This window comes from Argopecten irradians, chromosome 14, assembly GCF_041381155.1.
Source record: "Argopecten irradians isolate NY chromosome 14, Ai_NY, whole genome shotgun sequence".
NCBI lineage: Eukaryota > Metazoa > Mollusca > Bivalvia > Pectinida > Pectinidae > Argopecten > Argopecten irradians.
The window spans coordinates 33,428,951-33,451,921 of NC_091147.1; the positions used below are offsets into that span (position 1 = coordinate 33,428,951).

Consider the following 22,971-nt stretch of genomic DNA (forward strand, 5'->3'; position numbering starts at 1 on the left):
TTATTGGCATATTATGTAGTTATATCACTCTAGTATTGACATGTTTGGTAGTGACAGTCTTATAACGAACACGCTTACATCGAATTCATGGTTATAACGTATTGTATTCAATCACCAACCAAGTTCCTATAAAACGAACTATGTTTATAACGAACTATGCTGATAACAAGTTATGCTTACAACGAACTCTGCTTATAATATAATGAACTATGCTTATAACGATGTGTTTTTGCTGGTCCCCGGCATTATTCTATTTATTTATATGGTACAGTAGTAATATCGTTTCCTTATTGGCATATTTAGAAAGTATACACATATGATATTGATAGTTTCGTTAGCGATATTGCTCATTTAGTGAGAGGTCGGAGAGTGATATGACTCGTTTATCGACAGAATTGTATGACCTTTTTTGTGGAGTTTTAGAAACGACATGCTTTCCTTATGATTTAATTGTCCATCAATGTTACCAAATGCAAGACCCTTTGTTTTTTTTACCAAAGATTAATTTCGTATTATTCAGTAATTTGATAAAGAAATACAATGAAAAATGCTAAGCTAAATTTGAATTGATACCATCCATTTTTGTTGAGAGGAGACTGCGAACCAACTTTGTTTTTTATAAATTAAACCCGTCCTGTTCATCCCCTAAGGTATAGCTGATTTATTATAATCCGAAACATTTCTTCTAACTTCCTGGTCGTGTCTGTAGTGAAGGAAGGGCACAAGCACCCTTGACAATCCAAGATGGACTATTCCAGCCTTTGAACTAGATTAATCTTGATACATTTTCAGGGGTGAATAGGTTGAAAGTGGGCATCCTGGGAAATTCTCGGTAATATCTTAAAGCATTTATTAAAAAAAAACCACTAACATGGTTTAAATATCTATTTAACTTCTAAAACCTCTTAATCTAATTAGTACGTCGATATTCCGTTAATATAGACTGAAATGAAGCCTTTTTTCTATTAAATAAAAAAACAGTGAGGTATATTTTTCATTTTAATTCAATTTATTTTCTATTGTTATATTTTGAGTGTATGGTTTAACTCTCTATCAATGTTGTGGACATATTACCGAACATGTAACCCGTGAACAATATCTATGTTTTAATCTAGTTTGTGTATTGAATTGTTTTAAGTAATACATATTTTAACGCGTGGTTATATTTTTGTCAATAATGCATTAATAATTAGCTACTGTTAGGGATGCAATGTTTTGTTATATCTATTGTAACACATGTCTTGTTAAATTTGTGTTTCTTCAATATATTTTTACACATGGTTATTTTTATTCAATAATCCGATGATAATTAGTGACAGCTTTTGGATATAATGTCTTATTAAACAATCATTTTTACCTTGTCAACATTTCAAATATCACTGACTACGTCATCACAGACCAAATACAGACCAGGTATTTGGTCGGTTTACCGTCATCACAGACCGAATACAGACCAGATATTACATGTAAGTCGGTTGATATCATCACAGACCGAATACAGACCAGATATTTGGTCGGTTTATCGTCACCACAGACCGAATACAGACCAGATATTTAGTCGGTTGATATCATCACAGACCGAATACAGACCAGATATTTAGTTTGAGTCGGTTGATCGTCATCGGTTGATCGTCATCACAGACCGAATACAGACCAGATATTTAGTCGGTTGATATCATCACAGACCGAATACAGACCAGATATTGAGTCGGTTGATCGTCATCACAGACCGAATACAGACCAGATATTTAGTCGGTTGATATCATCACAGACCGAATACAGACCAGTTATTTTGTCGGTTGATATCATCACAGACCGAATACAGACCAGTTATTTTGTCGGTTGATATCATCACAGACCGAATACAGACCAGTTATTTTGTCGGTTGATATCATCACAGACCGAATACAGACCAGTTATTTTGTCGGTTGATATCATCACAGACCAATTACAGACCAGATATTTGGTCGGTTGATTCTGTTTGTATATGATTAATTTACCAGTCAGTGTTCTGTGGTTGCTGCGCACTTTGTCGCTCCACGTATCCACCTATTATTAACTCATCATGGGAGATTGATGACCACAATAGCCATTTGGAAAGCTTCCATAATAATCACAAAATCGTGAATGAATGTCACACTGTGTGATTTAAAGCATTCATCTGTTCTGTTCCTATTGTTTTAGGGATATCATCAGAATGGAGAGCAACATTGTCCTATCGATCAATGTATCTTGCGTTTTAACATTGTGTTAGATACAGTTACTGATAACTAGCCAGTGGTAAACCTCCGGGAACTCCGGCTTTAAGACCAATGTCACGTTCTTCTTATCTGTAAATATCATTAATAGGATATAAACGAAACCAAGCAAAAATATTTAATATTAAAAAAGAAGTCCTTCTATCAATAATCACATTTTAATTCAGATTTATCAAAAAATGGTTCATTAATTTAAGAAAATAGAATAGATTTTTTTTTCAAGACTAAAGGTTAGACAAATAATTCAAAGCAAATACTTATTCAAAAGATGGCTTTATATGATAATGATATATTGAATGGAAATTGTAAATCATCATATAGATCAGTGTCATACGGACAAGAGTAAATATCACTAAATCAAAATTACTTATTAGATAGACCGGTCGATTTTTAGTAACGTAGAAAATGTGTCACCGTATATTTCACGCTATGATGGACGCATAGAGAGTAGAATCGTGATGTTTACACAATAATCTACTATACTGTGTCATAGGCAGAGATCGGTAAATATGGTGCTGACTCGAAATCAATAAAATAAACATTTGACGTTAATCAATTTGGTCTTTCCTTTGGGGACATTTTATTGACTTTGTTTGATTTTTGGTCGTGTGTTATCGTATTCTGTGATAGATATTTAAATATTTGATTAAAAACCTGCTAGAAATTAGGAAAATGCTTGAAATTAGTCTGAAAATAATAAAAGCACAAATAAGTAAAATAAAATTAGACGACGCAATAGTGCATTGAAATCAGATCAATATCAGGTAGCGACACTTTGATTTAAAAAAAGTAACTGATTTTATAAACTGGTAATGGGTTTAAAACAAATGTCAGTCGGTCTAAAGCTCAATAATGGAATGTATTTTCGTACAAGTTATAAATCCATGAGAGGTAATTTGGCATTAAAGGGGAAATTGCGAGAAGTAAAAGCGTTGAAAGAAGCTTGGTTTAAAGTAATAGCATTAGCCTAATTTTACTCCATGTTCAATTAAATAAAAGTATAAATGAATAAGTGATTTCTAAGGAAATTAATGTAACAGAGTCAGGAGCTCCGAAATATTAAGTAATTTGGCAACATCTGTCAAACCGCCAGGTCATATCCACGTCGAATCACCAGCTTCAATGCTTATGCTATGAAGATGGTGGCAATGCAACCAAAAGAGGACTCACAAAACAATCGAACTATCATGTCGTAAAATAAAACTAGGTATTTCACAATAAATTTATGACATTGCATATTGACTATTACTTTATTTAGAGTATTTATCGACCTACATCTGTATTTCAGCAAATTCTATTGACTTGATGGTATAAGGTAACATAATCGAATGATCTGCCTTTGTGGGTAGGTATTTATTGTGACGTCATAGGTTTTCGAGCGTAACGTCATACTTTTCAGAGAAAACGATATGAATTTCGCTCGAAAAAATGTTGATATCACTATGGATACCTACCCGCAAGGGATGTAATTCTGCAAAGACGGAATATGCTAACCTTTATGTTTCAAAACATGGTATTTCTTAGCCGTAATATAAATTGCCATTGCTCTTTGTGCAAATTGAATGACATTTCTTAGTGGTACTTTGTTCTATTCATCCATTAAACAAAACCATCTGCATCAATTAAGACTGTGTATTACATTGCCTTGTTCCGTAAGGCGTTCGTCTGATAACGCATCTTTACAAATAATTGTCTATTCCAATATCCATGATGTATCAAGCAATTTGTTCGAACCAATCCTTGTATCAATGAAGGTCATTCTGTAATTATGGTTGCAACTTCCGCACGTGCTCCATTTGATGAATATGTCAGAGTACAATAAAATCTACACAATGTCCGGCTCGTATTTCTTATTAATTAAAGTACCTTTCCCGGCGTCCATCTGGCGTTGCATTTCTTCTTCTGGGATTGATGGTCGCTGGAAAATGTATATATATAAAGTAGGGTTCACCTTGTAGAGCAGGCGTCATAAATGTATATGTCCTAATTGCTTTCCTATTAATTTCCTTTCTTAATCGACAAAAGTGTTAATATATTGGTATAGTCGTATCGTTATACTCTAAAACTGTAAATGCATTTTTTATTATATAGGTATATGTGGAAAAAACCCACAACAACAAAAAAGCGCTTCAGTCAGTCAGATTTTCTGCTTAAATTGAATAAAAGATAAAAGCATATTGAATATAATTGTTATAATGACATATATCAAATTTAATTAACGCAATTTCAGAAGAATATTTGCACAAAAATGATACCACATGCGTTAAAGACGTTTAGTAGTAGGTATTGTACCAAATACAGACGGGGAAGGGCAGAACATAATTCAAAAATTTGAAAAATAATATCGATTGGTAAATGATGAAAATGAAGTATTATTTTAAATAATTTTTTTCTATTATAAACGCGTGGTTTTATGAATGAGTTGAAGCGTTGAAGCAAGTTAACTTACAGTAAATTTTATTTTGCCTTTTGTCATCGAGTTTGGCTTTTGAGTACAGGTCGCTTTTCATTAGCGTTGCAAATTTAATAAAAGCATAGACGATTTATGTAATTATCTATAAATAGACTGGCGCCTGCGTGTTAGAAGAAAACGATGTAAAATTATCTGTGTGTAGAAATTGTGTAATTAACAGTTACATTAATGAACATTCATGGGATTGCTTGTCACGTGTTAACACTTTATCAATTATGCAATTGGTCTATATTTAGTAACATGTCCACGTACCGACTGACCAGTTCTATCGTAATGGAAACACGCCATGGCCTATAAATAGACTTTTTCAGACGTCAGTATTTTAGATTTCACAACTACGTTAGAACATTTTCCTACTGATGTTCACGTCACTCATTCATTTTTTCATTAATTACTCGTGAAAATAATTTATCTATCACTCTCTATATATATCATGGATGTAATTAAGTCACAAAAATCTGAGTGTACTCCATATGATTTATGATGAGAGTACATTCAAAAGTATTTAAACTTCATAATATCGAAAGTATATTCAAATGAATCCTTATAATTCAATTCACTAAATTTACTTTAGTAAATCTCATCAAAATTCCAAATTCATTTTAGGACTTTTTTCTATGAAATTTTTACGCCATTATCTTGGCCAATCAGAAGCAAAGTTACAAACACCATTTTTTCCTTTATGGGCTTACAAAGTAAATTCCCCAGCCAATGAGAATTTTCGTCACAGGACAAATTGAATTATGAGGGCGTAACACTAAATAAATCCATACCAATACTTACTTTTGGTCTGGTCTGATAGCAATTAGGCCTACTGTAGTAAGGAAAGATCAAACGAATCTATTTAAGCTAATAAGTATTACGACCAACGCACAGTATATCATTGTTGTTAAGTAACTTTCTTTAATATTTACTTATATTGATTTATTTATCCTCATTATAATCTTTTATAAATTAATGCTTTCACTGCCAAGTCACACTATCATTTACAATCTAATTGAATTGAGTCGATATATCATAAAATTTATAACATAATTATTTAAATACTGCACATATTTTTTATCTACAACCCATTTTAATGTGAGTCGGCTTGATAGAACATTAATAACATCCATATTTGAACACATTTGCAAATGCCAGCATGAAATTGATATTTACAACCTATTTAAATCGCGTCAGTTTAATAGAACATTTTAACATGCATAACATTTAAGCAGCAGTTGTTATCAATAATGAATATGAGATATGAAAAGACCAAATGAGTCAATACTCAGATGTAATGAGGTTGGTATAATTGAGCTGATATAAATGTTAAACGATTCCATTCGGAGGATCAAAGTCTGTCCAAATATTGAGCTTAGCCAGTGGAAACCGTATGGTTAAAATATGATTCAAATGCATTTTATCATAATACATGTAAAACTATTTCTTTAAATAACAAAAGCATCATGATTGTATTGCAATATAGCTAGAATATCTAAAAACAATATTGCATTATCAGTAATTCAAATATCTTGTGATGTTAACTTGAACACTTTGTACTTAAGGTCTAGCAACAGAAAGAATTTTTTTAAAGGCCAACTTCCTTTCACTAAACAAATTGAAGGTTTCCTAAGAGCATTAATAGGATAAGGAAATGCATATGGATGGCCTAAGATGAGGTTACAACACCAAACATACGTAAGATTTCCTGCGTAATGTATGATGAATGTTGAGATTCATTTCGATATTAACACGTCTGGCGCAATGATATTCAACTACTGCGCGGTATTTAGGACGACGGCGGAAAACATAAGACAACCCGAGTCATGAAAATTAGCATTTTATTTATTTATTTTTTTCAGGTGATGATGAAGAGTGCAGTATTTGCGTTAAGTTAATAACTTTTGCGATTCTACAGATCTAGTTTTACATTTCCATTTTAAAAATTAAAAACCGTTTCGGAAAGTTAGTGGACCTTTAATGGTAATGTAAAACGAGATTTTTTGTTGTTGCTAGAGTGGCAAACATTATAATTTAACCGTTGATACTACACTTATCCTCGCCTTCTGAACAATTTAATTAAAAGAAATCAATGTCAACTTTCATAACGCGGGTCGTCTTTTGTTTCCCGACATCGTCCTAATAACAGTGCACCAGACGGCAAAACAGTGGATTAAAGCTACTGATCACTGTTGACATTACTTACGCAGGAAACCTTTCATTTGTTTGATGTTGTAACTTCAGCTTATGTCATCAATACATTATTATATACATATTATTGTTTTTGGGAAACTTTAAATTTATGTTTCGGAAAGTGAGTTGGCCTTTAACGATAACCAAAAAGAAACAATAAGCAACAAACTATTTTAACATTTTACCTCTCTAGCTACAGTGTATTTGCTTATGATATTTTTATGGCTTTATGATCATGTCCAATGAATATGATTACTATTTATGAATATTTAAGGCGTTCAATAAACAAGCAAACTTCTATCCGATTGATTTGTTCTCATTGGCGTCTGTGGTTACAGATGAAGGCTTAATATTTACGAATAATGATGTTGAGATCAATAGGGTCATGGCTATGCAGGATAGGTTTCAAACAATACTAATAATTATCTATTGTGTGTTATTTACTGCGCAGTTCTATTTATTCACGGAGGAGGATCACATTGCGCTGTTTTCGCAGTCAACATAATTTATATACCCTCGAATAAAATGAATAGAATAACAATAATTATATTATGTGTGAGTTATTGCTGTTGAGTTTGACAATGCGCGAATATTTATCCGAACAAAAATAAGATCAAACATTTAGGTAGGTTTATTCTAGAACATATTGCAATACGTTTAATGTATTGTAATAAGGTGTGTTTAAATTATGGATTTCCCCAAAAATACTCTTGGTGGTTATTTGTGTGTATAACGTGTGGTCTGCTGCTTATAACTAACACACTAATTACATTTGATTGATTGATTGATGCTAATTAATAAGTTTCCTATTTTTAATATAGCCTTTTAGAGTACATATAATCTTTTTGATATTTTGACAGCTAGCCTAATCAGGATTGTCAACAAAAACGTTTAAAGCAATTGATTTCATGTTTCATGGTGTAAATTGTTTGTATATAGTTTCTTTATCAGTCAGTCATGCATATGACAAAGCGTGCCACAATTCTTTCAGTGAGGTGCTTGGCTTAAATATTCCGGAAACAACCTATTGGTTTGATATTTCTGTAGAGTTCGTTTCCTTGACCTTTGACCTTGTTATCTGGGACTGTTTCATTAGTTTTCCCCATCGGCAATCGATCGATAAATCAATCAATCAATAAATCAATAGACGCCACATATGCCGTATAATAGAGCTTCAATAACAAAGAGATAATTCGTTCCGAGTATAAATAATACATCCCTTCGTTAATTATCTCATTGTGTGCTTCTATCAGACAAAAGCAGTTTAGACAAAACCCGATTAACTGTCAGTGATCAAAATTGAGAACCATTATTAATACCCCATACGCCGGTGTTTTCCCCACATTTACCGACGTATATTTACAGGAAAATGGTATGATATTGACAGGAACCGTGAGGCCGATAGGAGTCGTGAACTTATCTCTATTGATAATTGCCCAAGATGTTATATATCCTCGGAATGATCATAAAAACTGTCAAATAAATATTGACAAGAGAGTTGAAATCAATATGTGATATACACCACAGTAAATATTCACACATAAATTCGTATGTTCATTGTAGATATAAGCGTTTTTCACAGCATTTGTATTTTTGAATAATGGTGTTTGCTGTCATTTTTGCGAAAGCGAATGTATTTAAGAATAATACACGGACAGCAGTAACGACGAACACAATGTCAACAACAACAAAATCTCTCTATAATAAACTAATTGCCAAATATTGTCCAAGGCAGCAGCAACTTTAGTCCCAAAAATCAAAACGTAGACATCAGCAGAAATAGTGACAACAAAACCCACAGTACCACTTACGACATCACACACTACAGTAAACACGTTTATATCAAACACGCTTACAACGCGTTCATGCGTATAGTGTATCCGGTCAGAGTTCTTTATCTAATATATTTATAACGAACTATGCTTATATCGACGGAATTACATTTGTCCTTATATTATGTTCGGTTGAACCGTATTTTATTGCAATCATTCAAGGCATTGAATTGTAAATGGCACCAGGCAACAACAACAAAAACATGAAATAATGAAAAGGAGTTACACTCACTGCAAACCATATCAATAAATCTATATTTGTATTGTAAGACCACATTATATCATTATCAATTTCCCCAACGATATTTTGTTAAAATTCGTATAAAGTATCACGCGTGACCTCTATTTCCCATTACGAATCTGCAGTGAGTATAACTGAGGATTTATACATGTAGAATGTGATGATATGAAATTGATACCTGGCATTGTTGACATCAACATGGACCCCTCTACACGACACTGTAAGTGTAAACCAGATAGACGTGGTGTTTTAATTACATATAAATATCAGTTACGTCCACTCGATTAACTTCCAAAAGGATTGACTTACATTTGATATTCAACATAACATCAACAATCACCAACACATCCAAACTAATCTTTATTTTTTTTCAAATTTAAAGTTATTTTTACGCTATCTTTCATACTAAAGGATGATAAACATATACGGGTAAAACATAAATAAAGAAAAGAATAGAGAGATATGGATTGGCAGTTAAGGGAGGGGTGGGGGTGTGTGTGGGGGGGGGGGGGGGAGGTAGAGCAGTTCGGGGGTGGGGGGTGGGGGGGGGGTGGGGGTGGGGAGGTAGAGCAGTTCGGAGATCACTTTGCCATACACAGTATCGTTTTCAATATTACTAAAAACTGTTTTATTTTCATATAGTTATCCTTCAACTTTTCTTGTCGGTTGGTCGATAGGGCTTAACAACCTATTTGCAGCTATGGTCATTTAGGGCGGTCTCCATATGTGTTGCGTGTGTCATTGTCATTGTGTTTTTGGGATATTGTAGTATATAGAGAATACATGCTTAGTATCTTACATTACAGGGTTTATTTGGTGCAAGACTTAAGAAAACCGAGATGACGTGGCTTTGCAAAGCCTCATTTACGAAAGTAAATTGTCAGTTATCTACTTGGTTTCGCTCGAAGCGAGATTCTTCTTTGATGCAGAGGAAAAGATTCATTCACTAAACCGAATGAGAGTGTAGATTTACCCCTTTTTACTTTCGTGAAAAATACACAAGCGCATTTGCAAACAGTACCAGTGATTCTTTTCAGTGTGTAATATCACTGAAACAATATGAAAATACTCAAAAAACATCAAAGAATTACTTTACAACACATACCTTTGCTATGTGGTAAGAAAAAGATGACACCGCCATAGAAGATTTTTGATATCGTAAAACTGAAAGCATTCCGGTGAATGTGACGTCACTTTTTAGTGGGATTGAATGACGTTTCATTCAACAGAAGGTCTAAGTTCTGGGTCAAGTTAGTAAAAGTTCCGTCAGATATGGAACAAATTCACGTGATCGTATTGACGGATAAAGCATTTGGTATTGACGGGTAAAGCACAAGTTTAGCCGGCAGTAGTTATCCATCAGTATGTGGGGCAGTTGCATGATAAACTAGTATTGTGTCTCTTTATGATAGCAGAGCTCTTCTCCTTGTATAGTGCTATCACACCGAAAATGACACCCAATAATATACCCTAATCGATCACATTATACTGACACTGTCATAGCGCAGGTCAATCCTCAGAGGCGAGCGCTCTTTTAACTAAAGACTAACAGTGATGCGGTGTCAAGGCAAGCGTTAGGAAGCAGAAAGTAACACGGTAAAAGATAAGATCCCAAATTTTGTCGCATTTTACCATTATGTAAAGGGGACAGCTAATACAACTCTGGCGTGCCTTCCAGCAGGACAATATACTACAAGAGTTTGTTGACAGCATAGAACATAAATATCGCATCGGCCGTTTCAATTACTTAAATAAAGTTAAAATGATTTAATGATTTGAGAGCGAAACAAATTACATGGAAATTACATTATATGGTTTTCATGAAGAATGGAGTGTTTTATTTCAACATTTCACTACTTAAACTGCATGTTCGTCATAAAAATCTTTAATTCTATATTAGGCTTAATCCATTTATATGCCACTAGAAAACGTGTAACCATACAAAAAGTGGGTGAGAGAACCGTGACAGGATTAACGATTAACGTTACCATGCCTATATTTTTACAGCAAAAACAACATTAACAAGTAATAATTTTAATGGAGGACCATTACAGATGTCCCCCAAACGAACTGGCTCCATCAAATCCCATACGGGGAAAAATTACGAAAATTACGCAAGATAATGTGTCGATTGCTGTCAGAGCAAATCTTTCCAAAGATGGCAGCTTAATCTTGCTGATATTCAGCTCAATCTATAAGCTTTAAAATTTTGAACAATCCTACTCACCCATTTCGTTACGATGGTAAAAGAGCTTAGCAACACAGCTATTCAAAATGATGTAATGTTGTTCATCATACCTCATAACCATTGTGTTCAGCTTAATCTAACAAAATCTAAATTTCAACCAATCAGATGCCTCCATTAGGTAACCATGACAACACAGCTTTTCAAACCTGTTGCCATGTCGATAAGCATACCTCACAATCCCTGTGTACCAATTTTAAGCTGATTCTGACAATATCTAAATTTCTGACCAATCAGAGGCCTTTATTTCGTTACGATGCAACTGAGCTTTTCGAAAATGCTGCCATGCTATTCGGTGTCCCAAATAACCACTATATACTAATTTTCATCGAAATCCAACTCCAAAATCTCAAAACCGGAAATAGGCTCTGGCGGCCATCTTGGACTTTCGATTGGGAAAAAAACCTTTATGCACAATCCTACACCCTAATGAGCATGTATGTGAAGTTTCGTGATAATCGGCCCAGTAGTTTCTGAGAAAAGCTGCGGAAACCCGCGCGACGGAAGAAAGTGGAAGAAATAAGAATATTAAAAAATAATAATAAGAAACGGAGCAAAAACAATATGTCCCCCCAACTTCGTTTGGGGACATAATTATATAAATAAATCATGACGTCAATAAAACTTGAAGGTCATGCTAGTTAAAATAACGCCTGTCCGTCTGCCCGTGACCGACAACTCTATACATATGTAGTAGGGTAGACAATTTTTGTCATGTAACTGGTCCATTGACCGGCAGCTTTTGGTCCAGATAGACAATATAAAAAAACAAAAATTGCAGTAGCATTGTAAAAAAACATGGGAGGAAAATGTGTCTGTGCACATAAAAAGGAGGGAAACTAAAAAGCTAATGGCTAAGACGAGAAGAAAATGGTGAAGTTGCGGCTTGTGCAAAGTCTCATTTAATAAATACATATACAAGGCGTACTCTTCTACCTCCGCTATCTCCACGATGGAGACCTGATTTTGCTTCTTGGTTTAGGCACTTGTCATATATGCATTTTCTATTTTACATTTGTATATGTCGGTAAAACTTTCACGACTTATTCCATATTTCGATACTCTTCTAAACTTTACCCTTCGATTGAACCACCCGAAAAATATTTATTCCGTAATGATCATTATTACTCCTTATAATTATCGCTTACCACGAGTATCTCTATCCATAAAGTTATAAAGTTCTAAACCACGAACGGAAGTCTACACGATTTCCGTGCTAAACAGTTTAAAAGGAGTCACACCACGGACACATCACAGTCTCCAGAAAAACGCACTAACAGTTCACAGCATATCGCAAAGGAGGAAGCTGTTCTGAAAACCACTCAACAGTTGACTAGACATGAAACGATTTACGACCAAACCAAAATACAGTTGACTTACCGATCCTAAGATACAAAATATATATATTTTAATTTGAATGATAATGTGATATATACTGTTTAAAGGCTATTTCATGGCCTAAATGGCAGCTCCGGTTGTGTTCTACCAAAACATCTATTATTGTTCATTTCAGTATATTTACATTCTGAGTGTTTCGTCATAATATGAATCAACCAACTGACGAAAACAAACATTTGCCTGTGAAAACACTATAAATACACAATGAGTACAACGATTCTCGTCCATCGATCAGCTGATTTCAAACATTACGCCAGTTTCATATCAATAAAAAATAGTCTCCCATAATATTTTAATGGATAATCTTTAATGTCTTGTTTCTTGATGTATAATCAACTAAGGTTTACTAAAATAAGTCAATCAAATTTTATCTTAACTACATTTCTTGTTTATCGTTGGTCATTTAAAAAAAAAAATCGACCGGAAGGCAGAAGCTTGAAAACGAGACGTTGTCGTTTATTTTCATAAATTAATCTAATGTAAATAAAAGGATTGGATGTATTTTTCAATTTTTCATAGCGGCTATGAATAGCAGAAGCTGTTTACATATCTTCCGAGGAACGGGATATGTAGATAGTTCATAGCGGCTATGAATAGCAGAAGCTATGAAAATTAGAAAAATACATCCAATCCCAATATATTCTATTGTTACAATGGTAGCCCCATAGATATACACATCCTACCAAGATTGTATTTTGAGTATGGCCTGTTGAGGACATTCTGTATTTGCACATTACAAAATAATGTATATTTATATATATTTACATTTTCACTGCAGTCCCACTATGTAACCTTACCAAGCGCAGTTGGCAGTCATATAGACAATGAACTTCAAGCGCTTATTATGACGTCATTATCATTGTGACGTCACAATTGTCGTGCCAGCGATCACGGAAGACGGCTGTTCAAATGGCTGTTCCATCCATGACGATAACGAATGATTAATTCATTATATATGCAAAATTCCTTGGGATTTCATCATAAAATTGTAACCAAATGTAAATATAAGCATTGAACGTCTTTCAGTTGGCATTCATAGCCAATATGAATGCAAACTGGACAGAGGCAAATTCAACTGCCTCTGTCCAGTTTGCATTCATATTGGCTATGAATGCCAACTTAAAGGCGTTCAATGCTTAAATGTACTCTGCACTTGTACAAAATAGGTATCAATTGTTACGTCATGTGTTTGCAAGCGTTATGTCACACTTTTCAGAGAAAACGACGTGAAATTTACTCATTAAATAATGACGTCACAATGTAAACCTACCCGCACGGGAGGTAACTCTTTAATTTAAAAAGACGGAATATCAGAGCAGACAACTAGCAGTTATTATCTACATTACATTTCACATTCTGCGTCATTGTTTTGATTTTAAGGATCCGTGAATGGAGATGGAGCGACATTGTATTGATCAGAGGTAGTCTCCCCTGACAGCGTGTAATGGAAGCAATCGTTATACACATCCCACATTGTCAATCACAGCACAAACTAGCCATTCAATTACTTGATCTGTTAATATCGAATAATGAATAGATAAGCTCAATGAGGAGTGAATTAAGTACACACAGCAACCAAATAAACAGGATGAAGTTTTAATGCGTTTAATTTTTAAGTCTGGGGTTTTTTTCAAATCCAAATTGTCATGATGTTTTATTGTTACTATTTTTCTAAAGAAGTATCAACTTAAAACATGGCTCAAGTGCTTTCTGTTTGTATTCAATGCACTTTGTATTGATTATGTACACGTAATCACATAGGTCTATCATCCTTTATTATCCATATGCTGAGGTATATTACAGAGAAATACTTCGTGTTTTTATCGATGTTGGTTCGATGCATGTAAAATGGTCTAAAATGTAAGACCCAGAAAGCTTATCAATGGCAGTCGATGACCAACATAATTTCGCTAAATAACTCATGATGAAGGATACATTTACAGAGATACAAATGTTCACGAAACAGCTCGAAGAACGCGAAATCAAATTATACGGAAATGTTTGTAAATGAAAATACTAATATCAGTAAATCCTTTGACCGCGATTTTATTTATTCGCCAAATGTCGAAATAACGATGACGCGAATTAGTGTGCACTCGAAAATTAAGCTGTTTACAGTATGAATTTTATGATGCTTCACTACTGACAAATAGTTTTTTTCTCAATAAATAACAGAATATGAAAAAATCGTATTTTTTTTCTCAGTTACAAAAGTGATTTACTTTACACCATTACCATCAGTGAAAAATTAAGCTTCTACTTTTAATTCAAGATAAAGATATTGAAAAGAAACAATTGCGTTCCGAAAAAAATCCGGGGCACTATGTCATATGTACTTAAAGCAAAATAAATCATTTTAAATAATAAATTGTGTTAATTAGACATATATGTTTTTATATTCATGATTAAACATAAATTATTGTTCAAATGATGAGTATCGTTTATGGTCTGTCGGCGGTGGAGCATCTTTAAGTAAGCATACCTGTTTTATTCTCTTTTCATGGTGAATTGTTTCCGTGTCGTTTCGAAAGGTAGTAGTGTAATGTATTGAAAGTAATCGGTACGTGACACGCGACTTACATGCATTAGTTATTAAGAATATTGACAGGAAACTCCTTAAATAAGATCGTGGCTTATTTTTATCACTGATCAATATTTATCTTAGGTAACCTCTCGATGTTTTTAGTAAACAACTCTGAAATCAGTCACAATTTAGGGATAAATATATACATATATAGGATATAAACGTGTCTTTGATTATCTATCCGCCGATCCTAAGCTTCTTCCATTGCCGTCATCGAGGAAGTCGTAGAGGTTACCATAGAGACGGCAAGCTATATAGCTGCATATTTATATATATATGAGGTATTCGTTGACCTTGAAATAGGTACATAAATAACAATTGATGTAATCTAAGACACATCTCATCATGATATGGGATTAAAAGAGCTAGACAGGTCACAAACAAAGAAGATCAAATATGTTTGTCTGTGTATCATAAAGATTCAAGGTGAATCAATATAATTGTAAGTCTAGGTATTATATAACAAGCATAACACGCATTTTCCTTAAATAGTATAGATATTTTCCTTGAATAACATCCTTTTTAATAAATTGGTTCTACAAATGTACATTTTCAGACATTAAGTTTATATATACGGCAGAACGGTAGTGCCTTAATTCAGACGAATAAAGGAAAAACCTGAAAAACGATACCTATATGACGAAATGTCTGAAATATATCCGGGAATAACTCGACATGTTCACTGCATCGATTGACACCATATTAGCCGTTTTTAAACATAGTGTAATATAAACTAATATAAACAAGGACATAAATGTAAGCCTCATTATAGTACTCAGAAAGACATATTAATTGACAAAATCGAACAGAATTTGAGAGTATTATATTAATGTGGTATTCATTTTTGTCCGTTGTGCGAATGCGCAACCCGTAACATCGTTTACAGTAGCACAGCTACATCTCGAAGTAATATTTCTTTTTTAATTTAACGATTTTATGATTTGTGACTACTATCTCGAAGTTATATATAATTCCCATCATACATCTTTTACAGATCAGCCGCCATGGACCGGAAGCTTATTTTACCTAAAGCTGTCGTTTTTATTATGTTTCTGTCATGCGCACTGAGTTTCACGATACGAAAGCGGTCCCATCAGAACCCAGCAGATCTTACACGAGCCCTCAAAGTATTACAGCGTCAAAGAAGACGAGTGGATATGAGTGATTACCTTCGAAACAACCTAGATGATATGCAGGAAGAATCCTATAATCCGTATGAAGAGTACGGAGGGTTGGGCGGGAGTTATAATCTTGAAGATCTCTTACCTGCATACCAGCAGTACCTTGACGAACTAGAAGAGGAAGGAGAGCAAGAGATACCAAACAGAACGCCATCTCTAGACGAATTGAAAAGCCTTTTTGGAACGTCAGAAAAAGATCATGACTCAATTTTAGATGAAGCCGTTAAAGTAAAAGATAACAGTCATCCAGCAAGTAGAAAAATAACGAAATCACAAATGGAAAAACTTTTAAGCCAAGTCAAAGACGCTGAAACACAAGACTCGGAGGAAAAAGCAGAGGCACCATCTGTTATAGAGGAAACTGGTAATAAAGAACAAGCAGAGGGAGCCACTAAGCCTGAGGTAGTTTCGAAAGAAGAACTAAAGGGTATCTTCGGTAGTGATGAATCTTCCGAGTCAGACAATGCCACACCAGCTGAATCTAAGGACACCGCAGATGACAGTAGTTCAAATGGCGAGGAAATAGTCCCTCAGATAAACTCGTTCCCCTCCGAAAAGAAAAAGAAGGTGGCTAAGAGAGACAACGCGGAATCGTTGAGATCAGAGAAAGATGATTTGCAAAACGAGATCGCTCTTCTACGTCTGATGGAAGGCATTGAAGATCAGGAAATTGATAACCTTGCCAGTGCTCTGAAGGAAGCCACCCTTTCCCAGATGGATGGCACAGATTCTTATCTCAGACCGGAATACAAAGACATTGAGGAAGCCATAAAGTAAGTTTTGATGTACATTTTTTTCAAATTTTTCAAATGCAACATGATCACATAAAAACCATTACATATTAAACACACAACACAGCATGATGAATCGAATTATCTATTATTGTAAATTATTAAGCAAGTTAGTATATATATAATACCGATCTATCGTAAAAATCCAAAAGTAAGACGGAGCTTGAGTATTTTTTACTGGCAGTAAAGTATAGGTTTATTTTCGTCTTCGTTTTATCTTTCATATGGAAATTTTAAGTTAAAAAGCTACACGTAACACTTAACGATAGTATGGAACCCTTTCATGAAATTTACTTAACAAAGTGATAACATTTAACTTAAAAATTTCCATATAAAAGCAAGTAAAAGGAACTTTGGCTGCTTCTGTAATGCTTTCCAACTGATACTTTTAAGTTAGGAATTCCCTTAAGTGAAGGAATTGTCTTAAGTTAATGTTAAGTTAAGGAATGTTCGTGACACTGGGCCCAGTTTGTACCTGGTATATACCTTTCTTAGTTTAACAGCGGAGTTATACGATATAATGTGTCTAAAAAAAGACATTGACAACATCTCCGAATTCAATATATTCAAATGTGACATAATGTCTTTTCAAAGCCTTTTTACGATAAGAGTTACTAAGTCCACGGTGGAATTTTTTTTCAGAAATGAGGAAATTCTTCAGCAGCTTAAATCAAACCCGTCATTAGCGCTTCAAATCGCTTCCTTGGCACAGCTAGCAGAGGAAAATGGACTGAATCCGGAGGAGGACGAAGAAGAGGAAATAGATGACGTCGACGACGACGATGTAGTCGACAAACGAACCGACACAGAGTTAGACGACGACGATGAGAAACCTACTTACGAAGATGGCATGGGAAGATGGTATGAAAATCCTCTGCCAGATGACGAAGGCGAAATAGAAGATAAAGGTTCGGTATTTCTGCACTCTTTTAGTTTTAAAAAAAAACAGCTGTAGCAAAACAACAATTATGTAATTCATTATATGTATCCATATTTAGGAGTTGCCAAATTTAGGGCTTCCTGGGAACAACTTTGTGGAAACTATTGTTGACCTCACACGGGAAGGTATTAATAAATATTTGATAATAATGATTTTGGAAAAAAAAATGATGATGATTGTTATGTACTTAAATGATTACAATTTCTAAGAAATACGTATAAGGCTTAAAGGGTTATTTAAAATTTTTGAAAGATGCTATGAATTGTATATATATTGTGGTGTAATATTATCAGTGTTGAACAATTTTAAGGAATCATCTGAAATACATGTATCCAAATCATATCAATTTTGTTTAAAAGTGTTCACACTCTTTTGGCAATCAACTGCTTCATTCCGTTAAAAAACGAAATATGACTTCATCAACCTTCCAACATTACTTCTGAAACGTAGATGCTTTCTTTTTTTTATTTGTAGTATTTGTACACATTTGTGTAATCTCTAATGTTGGACTAGCTTCTATCGTCATCTTCCAATGTGGATTCATCATAAAAGATCAGGCATTGAAAACCTTTTCCAAATGTATATTTTCTTATTACCTAAATGACTTCTAGTATTGTTTCTTATATTTTTTTCAAAATCTGTTTTTGTTGGTGATTAATACTAGTTGTTTGTATGACGAAGCAGATCAAAAACATACCGATCGAAACAGTAACAAAAGACAAATGAATTTGATTTTTTCAGGGTTCCGTTCTCATCCTTTTTTAAATATCTATTCAAATACTTCAGTAATAAATTTCACAACTGTAGCTCTAAACACTTAGTTGTATCTCCATAATCAGAACAGTCTATAGTGGAGTATCCCTCTCTATGCTCTGTAAAACTGTAAATATTTAAAGCTGTTTTACCGCCTACAGAACATAACGATATCCGTCATTTAACAATAACTTATGTTTAATTATATATATATATGTCTAATTTGAACAAAAATACATATAAAATGATTTATTTTTCATTTAGTAAATGCACAATCAGTACTTCATTCCAAAGAGTATATAGTGACAAGGATTTTTTTCAGGATGCAATAATTGATTTTAATATCTGTGTCTTGAACTTTTCAATGATGGTAATGGTCTAAAGTAACTTTTGTAACCGAAGAAAAATACATTTGTTCCTGTTTTTGATAGAGAAGCATGGTATAGAAAAGTACCATTAGTCAGAGGTGGAGCATCTTTAATAACATATATTTTTTATATAATTTTGTAGAAGCGCAACATGTTCTTGAAAGATTTGCAAAACAATATCTACAACGGGGAGATTCTAATGGGAATCAAATAGGTAAGTGTTTTCCCCAAAATATCAAAATTTACAGTCTTGGCAAAGTACCCTTTAATTAAGTTTATTTGGAAGTAGTCATCGATAAAGAAGAGTAATAAATTCACTGTTAAATTAAGCAAATCGGAAAAATCAAATTTTCAAGCAAAATATTTCCAAATGAGAATAACCTTTCTAGAAATAATATGTGTAAAGATAGTGACAAAATCACTATATTTAACTATTGTTGTAGCACTTTATCTAATCGATGCGTTGTTTTTCATGACATTAAAGACTTACGGAGAAGAAACGGTGGTGCGATGAACGACGAGGCAGTCCGGGAAGCACTTTCGGAATACCTCGCGTCACAACCAGACGACCTAGATACACCAAATGATATAGAAGGTAATTTTAACGTGTTCTGCTTCTTTAAATGATTTTTTGCCACGTATTTGCATATATAATTGCTCATTCTTAAAAAACTATATTTTGTGGTAAATGATTGTATATTTCATCAAAAATTGAAATTCATATATGTAACTGATAGCTCAACACACTCTCGCAAGTATCGGGTAGTATACCATGGATTCGTGACTATTATCACATGAAGATTTTCACAACACAACATAATTATTTTTGTATCTCAAATTATCACGACGTCATGCAGTAGTTTTGACTTAATTTGGAACTGATTGATTGCTACGTAAATGTATAGACAACTGCACCAATTTACACAACAGAAAAAAATATTTTCTTGTATATTGTGTCTTTCAATTTTACAGAGTTATCTGCCCTTGTGGGTAGGTATTGATTGTGACGTCATTTGTCATACTGTCAGACGTGAATTCAGATTCACAATCGAAACCTATCCGCAAAGGTGATATAGTAAGTGTAAAATCAATACAGTGAGGATAAGATAATTGTCGCAGGGGCATTCAAGTTGAATTTATTCATATGCAAACTAATTAAAAGTCTGCTATCCATGACGTGATATTTATATTCTGAACTTATTTGTATTACAAATATTACATATTTACAAAAGTGAGAAATCATTCTCCGCCTCAATTTGCAATTTATCCCCTGCGAGACGTTGATGAATAATTCATGAACATTCATGAATAAATCATGAATTATTCATGATTAAAATTTATGAATATTTTTCAAATATTTTCATAAATGTTTTCATACAATTTATGAACTTTAAACTTCATGAATAATTTAGGAAAAAATATTTCCTTAACATTCATGCTTCCTTTCATTCATGAATTCATGAACGTTCATGAATCTCTTTTATTAATGAAACCATGAACATTCATGAACAATCCATTAAAAATAATTAAATGTTCAGGAATATATAAAGAATATTCATGAACTTAAATCCATCATGAATGAACATGAATGTTTATTCGTGATAATTCATGAAATATTCATGAATTACACTTCGCAGCAGTATGCACAATCAATACATATATATTTATGAAACTTTATTAACTGGAACAATTCATGAATATTCATGAATTTGAGTCGTGTTCATGAAGTTTAATGAATGCAAGTTGGAGTCAGCGGCATCTGAATTTCATAAACTCTGCTGGATGTTTAGAATTGAAATTTTCTATCAAACCAATGACATTTCTATTGGAATCAATTCAATATTTGATGAAACGAATTCTTCTGACAGTAGGTATAATCCATATATTAATACATAACATCAGAAGAGTTTAACATGAAATCACCAACAGTTTATTATGTCAGTTATAATCATACTGCCACAGATAAGTGCTAACAATTTTTTTAATGATACACAGCAATCAATTTATAATGCATTCAAAGTAAACTAGTGTATGTCCAAAATAAACCTATAGTTGTAAAGCATGATGGTTTATATGAGCAGTTTGATTCAATTATGTTTGACAAAATGTTCACAAACCAATATCTATGCATATTCATTATAGCAATATCAGTGTGCAACGATGTCATGTTGAAAAAGAACTGCAGATAGATCAAAACTTGCTGAAAGTGTTCATTTGTGCTTAAAGAAATCCAGGAATGGAATAATCCGTTCACTTATGTGCCAAACCTTCCATTTTAAGAAGAATAATATTTCCCCTTCCACACGCCAGCAGATATAGCAGCCATTTTAGATTGTGACTGCTTTGGCGGGAAATGTATATAGAAGTCATGTGACTCATGTGGTCATGTGCCAAGTCATGTGACTTCAGTTATTCATTAAAATTCATCAGCATGAATGGAATAGCATGTCAAGACTCATTCATGAAGTTTTATGCATAACTGATATTCAATTAAAATTCTTAAAAATGAGTAAAACACTTTATTCATTTTGAAGAATTTTAATGAATATCAATCATGAATAAAACTTCATGGATAATTCTTGACACATTGATCATGAATAATCATGAATGTTTCATGGATTCATAAAACTTCATGAAGAGTTCATGAGAGTCATTTGATGAATATTCATGAACTTTTTTTCATGAACCACAGTCTGCTTATATTCTTGAAAGTTCATGAATCATTCATGAATATTCATGATGTCATGAATACCATCTCGCAGGGGATTTCAATACAGGTTGCACCGTAATTGTCTTACAATTAAAATGCACTTTGTTTATTAACAATTTTATAAATTGTTCATTTATCTTATAAGCAGTTGTCCCGAACAACATTTTCAGTTCGGATATTCAGACGCAAAGTGGGAAAATAAATCAATGCAATAATAGACCGTTTTGATAAATGCAAACATACAAGGTATAAAATAAACCATTTTAATATAATTTTGGCATTACGCGCATGATGCGTTTAAAACAGAATACAGGATATATCATGCTGTAAAAAAAATTGAAATGATAAATATTTTGTTAGCTTTTAAATTCTTCTACTCCATGTTTACTGTATTTCTCGTCTTGGGTTTTAAAATATATGATAAAACATGTACACTACTTCGCAATCAGGAGCTGTTTAGTACTTTCCATTTTGTAATTGCGATTTTGATACAATTAGTAGCAAATCGTGTGAATTTCTTTTTGAGCTATCTCATGAAATTACTCAATAACGTATGTCTCGCAAAAAGTAACCGATTTCTGTTGAAAAGCTAGTTGGGGTTTTGCTATATTCGACACAAAGCCGTCATATATTCTTTGTATCTACATTGCCGTTGACGAGATAAGTTGATAGATATTGTACGCAAGTTCGTGTCAAAAATGTAAGTAAATGTTAAACGAAAGGAACAGACAAGAAATACCACTAAGGAGACATATGCGTTGGGAGTCATGCATTGCAGACATCACGTATTGAACCTGTCTGGTTATCAAAAGCATTGGTACGACATCCTGCAGAGTCTTCAACTAGACGCAGACGATAATGCGGCTAAATGTCTTATTACACATTGAGAACAGACGAGGAAACGTCGATAATAAGTGCAACGATCTTACAGCTGTCATTCTTTGAGGCTTTGCAAGGGATATCTAATATCGTCCTTGTTGGTTATTTAATATCAACAGTGATACTGTTGTAAAAATATCGCT

The 22,971-nt window shown here is 33.5% G+C and overlaps 1 protein-coding gene across 1 annotated transcript in view; it reads left to right on the forward strand.

Moving 5' to 3' along the window:
• Positions 1-22,971, forward strand: part of LOC138307230 (eukaryotic translation initiation factor 5B-like) — a 54,452-nt gene that overhangs the window by 27,176 nt on the left and 4,305 nt on the right. Inside the window, exons 3-6 of the mRNA XM_069247868.1 lie at positions 16,201-17,160; positions 17,821-18,086; positions 19,382-19,453; positions 19,724-19,834. Of these exons, the coding sequence (XP_069103969.1) occupies positions 16,211-17,160; positions 17,821-18,086; positions 19,382-19,453; positions 19,724-19,834 (1,399 nt within the window). The 5' untranslated portion in view covers positions 16,201-16,210. The remainder of the gene's footprint in view (positions 1-16,200; positions 17,161-17,820; positions 18,087-19,381; positions 19,454-19,723; positions 19,835-22,971) is intronic.